The sequence below is a fragment of the Montipora capricornis genome, chromosome 13 (genome assembly GCF_036669925.1).
Source record: "Montipora capricornis isolate CH-2021 chromosome 13, ASM3666992v2, whole genome shotgun sequence".
Taxonomy (NCBI): Eukaryota; Metazoa; Cnidaria; class Anthozoa; order Scleractinia; family Acroporidae; genus Montipora; species Montipora capricornis.
In genome coordinates this window covers 19,419,511-19,427,010 of record NC_090895.1, presented here as the reverse complement: position 1 = coordinate 19,427,010, position 7,500 = coordinate 19,419,511, and the positions used below count along the sequence as shown (strand labels likewise).

General features: G+C 38.7%; 1 protein-coding gene across 1 annotated transcript in view; it reads right to left on the bottom strand.

Annotated features, from left to right (window-relative positions):
• Positions 1-7,500, bottom strand: part of LOC138028637 (uncharacterized) — a 14,677-nt gene that overhangs the window by 5,398 nt on the left and 1,779 nt on the right. The window contains exons 2-6 of the mRNA XM_068876238.1: positions 6,313-6,699; positions 5,552-5,953; positions 5,062-5,292; positions 3,706-3,861; positions 1,431-1,700 (exon numbers count right to left, since the gene is read on the bottom strand). Of these exons, the coding sequence (XP_068732339.1) occupies positions 1,431-1,700; positions 3,706-3,861; positions 5,062-5,292; positions 5,552-5,953; positions 6,313-6,699 (1,446 nt within the window). The remainder of the gene's footprint in view (positions 1-1,430; positions 1,701-3,705; positions 3,862-5,061; positions 5,293-5,551; positions 5,954-6,312; positions 6,700-7,500) is intronic.

Genomic DNA, 7,500 nt, shown 5'->3' with positions numbered 1-7,500 from the left:
AGAGAACGACTTTTTTTTCTGACTTCACAGGGATAGGCCCATTCCCTTTAACGTCTCGGTCGTGAAACAGACTGCTACTTTTACATGGAGCTTGTCTCAATCAGGAGACTTTAACCAGACACATAAAAATGGAATACTAGGTCTATGTAACGACGTGCACGTAGATCATGGCTGGCATGAGAACGAGTACCCATTCGCAGATCCATAGGTAACCATGTCCAACCCACGACTTGTGCGAGGATTAGCTGGAAAGGTCTGGGTTCACGGAAAAAAAAAGTCTAAAAACAACTCCATCTATAAAAACGCTGTTAATTCCACAAATACAATGGAGTTGTACGCTCCATATCATAGGCTCCTGCAGTCATCTATCAGCAAAAGTGGAAAGAGATGACAGAAGGGTGTGACATACGACGTTGGCATTATTCTTTTGAGCGAAAAAAAAAAAAAGAAATTAAAATGGGGGACCAAGTAAAGGAAAAAAATATACATTGAAAATAGCTGATTTATTTTAGGAAAATTGACTATGAAATACAAGTCGTTTAATGGCCAAATTGGTATGAATTACAATTTAAAAAAGTCCTACAATAAGAGAAATGTCAAGTTTCCCAAAACTGTCCAAAAATGGATTTTTCCGAGATTTTGGAAATTGGGACGAAGAAAATGGCTCATTTTTCGGAAAACTTCTAAAAGCTAAAAACTAGGAAAAACAATTAAGTCGCCTAATGGCCTTATTGGTATGTTTCGAAAACTTACTTATTATAGATTTGCTCTATGCAAAAAAATGCACAACTGAAAAGACCTAAAATAAGAGAAATGCAAATTTTTCAAAAGTGTCGAACATTTCGATGTTCCGAGATTTTGCAAAGGAGGAGACAAGGCAAAATGTTCCGAAATGGCAGGATTCTTAGGAAGACTCCCACAGGCTCAAACACTAGGAAACTGTTGACATGTATCGAAGGCTTAACCAAAAACGATCAAATTCTGCCCAACCTTGAGAACTTGCTTTTTTGAAAGAACTCGCTTTGTGTGGGAAGGTAGGTAATCATTTCTCTTACTAGTGGCAAAATGGAGGAGATAAGTCTATTTCTTTGAATGTTTAACAAACGGCATTGAAAAGAAAAGCTCGCTTGTCTGCATTCTCTTCCATCGCTTACAGTATTCTTTGGAAAAAAAATGTCGAGTAAAAAGCGTAAACTGCGTTAAGATACAATTCGAGTACCTAGTCGGGAATTAAAAAAAGCCATGTGTTTTTTTATTTTTCAATGTTTGATTTTTCCGGGATCTCTCGAGTTTGAAAGTTTTAATACGGAGAAAAAGTTCTACACAAAACGATGGAGAAAACAAGTAGCTGTCTTTAAAATCATTGAAGTCCAAGTGGTCAGTATTGTTATTTTCTCCCAATAAAAAATCAAAAAATCAGAAACGCTTACCTTCGGTGGGCAATATGGTGACTATGACCATGTAACTGTCGGATCCAACAGAGTTAGAGGCTACACACATATAAGCACCGGCATCGGCTTTTGTGGCATTCTCTAGTATGAAGTGGTCGTCAACAAGAGTTGTGTTCTCTAGGGCCTGTCCGTCCCTACTCCAGACTTTGATGGGAGCAGGCATGCCCTTTGCATCACACTTTAAGTAAAGCACGTTTCCTTCATGCACTTTGACTTCATCCGGTGATCGTGAGGTTATCTTTGGTGGCACTGGAAAGAATTCACGCACATTTGTATAAATAGACACCCAATTTTGATATCAATTCCAAATGATTACCTTTACTTCGCCTCCGGAGCAGAGATAAGTGTACACTTTGAAACATTGATTATATGTATTCCTAGACAAGAGTGCTGTTGAAATTGGGGAGAACAGCAAGGGGACACTTTGTAACCTATATTAAAATCCGCGTGCATCTAATTAGGGTGAATCCTTGACATCTTGAAGATCTCTCCCGACAGATGATAGACAGATGATAGACAGCAGGTTGTTGTTTGTTACAAAAGCATAAAGACTCTCTTAGTCTAACTCGTCCCTCTTCTTTGAGAAGTTGCTCGATATCTGTAGCTAATAATATTCACTACTTGCACAATCCCGCAGTGCAATGCGTTTTGGGGGGTTCGTTACATATATATATATATATATATATATATATATGTATGTTTGTATATATACATATATATATATATATATATATATATATATATATATACAATATGTATACAATGTGCCCTCCCGGTTGTCACCATAATGGCTTTATGGCAACTCCTGAACTTGGGCACAGGATGTACGGTTACACATTGTTGGATTGCATTGTGGAGTCACAAGAGTGCTCAAACTGCAAGCAGTGAGCGAAGCATTATGCCAATAGTGAACACCTATTATGAGGCTCTCCACCCAATCCACAGTGCAGTGCTGATGCCTAGGATGGAGGTTAAGCTCTCAAGCCACCCCAGATGTCCCACACATGTGGTACATCCAAGTCATGCCAGAGTGCTCAAACTAGCGAGCTAGTGAGCATGCGCAATTGCTAGCGGCAATGACTCATCCTAGTAGAGTGCTCAATTTGAACATGAAAGCAAAAGCTTTGTAATGCCAAAGAGCTATATCTAACTGCAGACAGTACTGTTTCGGCCTTCTTCTATATATATATATACATTTTTTCCCACTCTTTGGACTGTATCATGCTTCAGTGAATTGCATATCCATTGTTTTAATGCAAATAACCCCCAAAACGAATTGCAGTATGGGATTGTGCGAGTAGTGAATACATGAAAAAAAATCAGCGCGTTTATTGGGTGAGAGCACGTCAATTAATCCAATTGCAATTCAGGTGAAAATCTTGCACTGATGGCCAATCAAATCCGTGCCGTGGATGGCGCAATTTATGGCACAATTTTTTTTGTGATTGCGTGATACGCCTGAGTTGCTTTTGCTCTAGTTAATCACATGATTTTTCTCGTGCAATTTGGAATAAATAAGCATTTGTAATTTTTTTTCAAAGACTACAAATTGTACTCGCCCTACATGCTCGTCCTATTTTGTTCGCCTTTGAAAATATTTACTCGTGCTTATTTATTCCAAATTGAACCCGAAATCATACGATTACTTATACTAACAGGCAAGAAATCGTCTAAAATCAAATGAGTTTCTTTACTTTTGGCACTAAAACGAAAATTTCAACTGGACGCTTGATGCGTGCCGTAAACGCGATGCTAAATCCCTTCATTCTTAAAACGTCAACGTTAAAATGTACCCTGATGGAGTTTTTCACCGATATTGCAAAATCTTTGAAAAGAATAGACCATTTTCGAATTCTCACGGCTGGACTGAATCTAGCATGAAATGGAGGTTAATGCGGGAAAATCTTTTCATATGCAAATTAATTGAGCCTCCATTTCATGCTAGATCCAGTCCAACCGTTAGAATACGAAACTGACCTATTGCATAATTAGACAAATTAAGCAGCCAATGATGTCACGTGTTCTATGCATCCCATAATTTGTCAGTTCTTCATGAACAAGAATTTTATGCTCTTGGTAAATATACATGATTTTATCATGCTTTCGTTTATTTATTTTTTCCTGAGAAGCATTTCATGTCACAGGGCTTCTATTTATCGAAAATAACCTCCAACTCCTTTGTTGAAGAAAGGGTTAACGACATTTTGGAATACTGGGGCATGATTCTCGATACGAAAACATAAATATAACTTACCCCGAGAATCTATTTTTAACAAGAAAAAGCGTGAACGAGGAGAGGCATAGTTTATTCTCTCCACAGTGCATCTGTAGACCGTCTCGTCACTGGGGTTGACATTGACTATCTCAAGAGAGCCGTTTGAAAACATTGTCGTGCGGTTTCCATAAGGACCTGCAGGTTGACAATATGATTATTCTTTAAGGATCGCCTCACCAAATTAAACCCTCTTACATACACCCAAATTAACACTCCCACCGTCGTGTTTTTGTCTTTCCATTTGAAAACATTTTACTGTTGTTTATGTTTACCTTCACTTGTAGCCTGTTATGTACTATATAAGCAAATATAAAGATTGTGGATTATGCAGAATCAATACGCTGTTAAGGGAATTTGGTATAATTTTCTGAAATGTCACTTTTCCGTCTTTTAATTGGATTGTCATGCCTTGTTCTCTTCTCTGAACCTCTGAACACAAGTTACTAGAACCTCGACATATTGGGAACCCTATCTGCTGAATGTCAACATAATTTTACCGACTATGCAATAACTACGACGTGAACGAACGGCTTGCTTGAATTACCTGTTAAGCCTGGATATAATATCACGCCCCCCCCCCCCCCCCCACCCTCATCCTTAACAAAAGTGTATGGGTTAAGAAAACATTCCGGGTGTTTCACTGTGTAAACATTTCCATTGAGATATCATTGTACCCTTGTCACTGTTGTTAGTCACCCAAGACGAAATGCTTTGACTGAAGCCCCGTGCTCTTTCTATGGTGAAAATGAACAGCCCTTCCCTCGGTTCAGACGATTTTATTAATCAAAATCCGGACAACCAGCTAGCATGTAGAGTAATGAAAATTGGACAATATAAACAGCTATTCGTTCTTGAGAGTATGAATTGTATCGTTAGGATTAACCGGGCTCTTAGTTGGTGGGGTGGAGCGAGAAAAATGGTCTGGATCAAGGAAAAAGCGAACACTAGAAAATAAAAACAATAGAGTACTAGGGAGAGGGGAGGCGGAGGAGATATCTTCCGCCCTCCGCTCCCCCTCTCCACAGTTCCCCTTCTCGCGCTAGCTTTTCCTTAATCCGGATGTGATTTGCTTTAGCTAGCACATGACCGCCATTGAATACCTTGTTTTCATAAGTTCAAAACTAATGGTATAGTTGAAAATTCGAAATTGGTTTGTGGATTGTCATCATATCATCATGATCATGATTACAGTCACATCATAATTATTGTTATTGTTATTGTTATGGTTATGGTTATGGTTGTGGTTATGGTTATGGTTATGGTTATGGTTATTATTATTATTATTATTATTATTATTATTATTATTATTATCAGAAACCAGCTGTGGAACTCTACCTGTATCGTTAACTCGAGTGATCCCTGTCCTTTTCATACCAGCCACCCAAGACCATTTTATATGTTCACCATGGCACTTCTGAGAACTACAGTAAGACCAATAAACCACTTTAAACGCCCCATCCAGCTGTATTACTTCTGACAATGCCTGGCAAGGAAGCCTGACAGATTCCCTCACTCGTATCTCGAAAGATTCTTCTGTCATTCGGCTTTCGTATTGTTCACTGTGGTCTAGAATACGAAAAATGGAGTAACGCTAAATCAGCAAAGGTGACAAATTACATATTTGATACGAAAACAAAAGCTATGCAATTTTGTAATGATTTTGCGTCTCCAAATCCTTCGAGGGACATTCTTTCTACAGAAAAGGTTTTATTTGTCAAATAAATGAGCGTTGGCTACTTTAATTATTGATTCAGCTATTTCTTCCTCTCCCTCTCTAGTATTTTCTTTCACTTTGCAAAGGCTCAAGGGTTACCATGTCACAAACCTTCCACGTTAATCCAAACTGATGCACCAAGCGAGCCTTGGAATGGCCCAAAAAACATGCGACATCCATAAGTCTTTTCATCAGATTGTCTCAAATCTGTAAACTCGATTGAAAGCGCAGAAGTGTTGCTTGTCTTGATGGACCAAATCTTGGCCTGGACCCTTCCAATGTATTTCGGCACTTCCTGATCTAGCTTTGGATTTAAGATGATCGTTTCGTTCTTCGTCAAAGTTAGTAGTGTCATGTAGATCCCTCCTCGCTTCCAAGTTCCAACTGTGATACCATCGTAGACCGATTTGTCCGGATCATCTACTTGGAATTCGCAACGGAAGGAAGTGTTGCTCCCTGGGGCCCCTGAGAGGGGTGGTGAAAGTATGGCAGTGATCGCAGACTTCGTCTCCACTGAATTTGTTAAGAAAGCAAAGTCAATGCATTATTATTATTACTATTATTATTATTATTATTATTATTATTTTTAATATGTTCACCAACGTTGGTACTTGATTTTAAAAAATACTTAACCAAATACATTTGACTTATCACAAGTACTATGCGGAGATTTTTCATATCATTTAAGGCTAAATGGAAGATGATGACAAGCCTCTAGCCCTTAGAAAAGTCTACGGTCAAAAAGCCTCGCGCTGACGAAAAAAAAACCGTGTTCTTAAACATTTGAAATCAACAGCCTTCTGTTTTTGAAAGGACTTGCACACCCTCAGGATATTCTTGATTTTGATTAGATTTAACCATATTTCCGTTACCTTCAACACGAAGGCTAAGAAAATCAGACTGCGAATCTCTCAAGGTGAAAAATTCAAGTCGCAATCCATAATCCATCTGGTCTTCAGGCTCAATCTGAGAAACTTGGAAAGCAGCTATAGACTTGGCCAAGTCTCCTTTCCACTGAACACGTTCAGCCAGGGAGGGGAACTCGTCTCTTAGGCTTGGGTTTGGGATGACTTCGCCATCTTTTGTTACTGAAAGAATGTACGAGGAAAGGTAACCGTTCCTCCATATGCCGAAAACCAATCTTTGGAAATCATGCCTTGCTGGACGGTGCTTATTTAGAATCCATTGAAACAAAGCATCAGATCCTTGAAACGCTCTTACGGGATGTGACGATAGCCGGACGATTTTAGCGCCGAACCCTGCATAGCAACAACATTACATTAAAGACTCAGTGTGTTTGTTCAAAGCAAAGGACCATTAGTTCCAAAAAACAATAAGAAATAACGAACTGAGAAAGTCAGAAGAGGTCGTCGTCAGAAGCTTCCCAAGACCTAAATAAATTTTGTTATCGGCAGCCATACACTGACCTTATTTATCAGAAATGGGTATGGTAAATATCGATTTATTAAAATATGATGGGGGGAGCAAGGTTCCTGGTTGAAATAACAAACAAAGCAAAAATAATACCTCCGTTTTCGGATGCGAGATGGTTTATACACAGTATAATCATGGTTGGTGTCTCGTTATTTACCACGTCATACCGAATACAGGGTAATCGAATATTTGTGAATTAACTTTCAGATGGTACCGACTTTTCTGGAAATCAATCAGTGTAAAAAAAACGGCACAATTCTTCACAGTTTCAAAACCCAGGTGGGTCGATTGTATTTTCTTTACTATTTTTAGGATTGCAAAAAGGGCTCTGTGAAAGCCGCAAAACGTACGTATTCACAGTCTTTAGTGAGAGACATTACAAAGGCAATGTGGCATTAAAACTCAATGACCGACACAAGCACAATGTTTGGTTAATGACCATTAACATATTTGTCCATGGCGTGAAGATGATGATATCCCGACTAAGATCTCTAGGCCCTTGATCATATTAAAGTCGCTTAAAACGCTAAAAATAAAGTTTCGGGCTGACTTTCAACATTACTGAAAAGTGATTATGCAGTTTACAAACAGGCATTTACTTTGTTAGTATATAGCACACAAGTGAA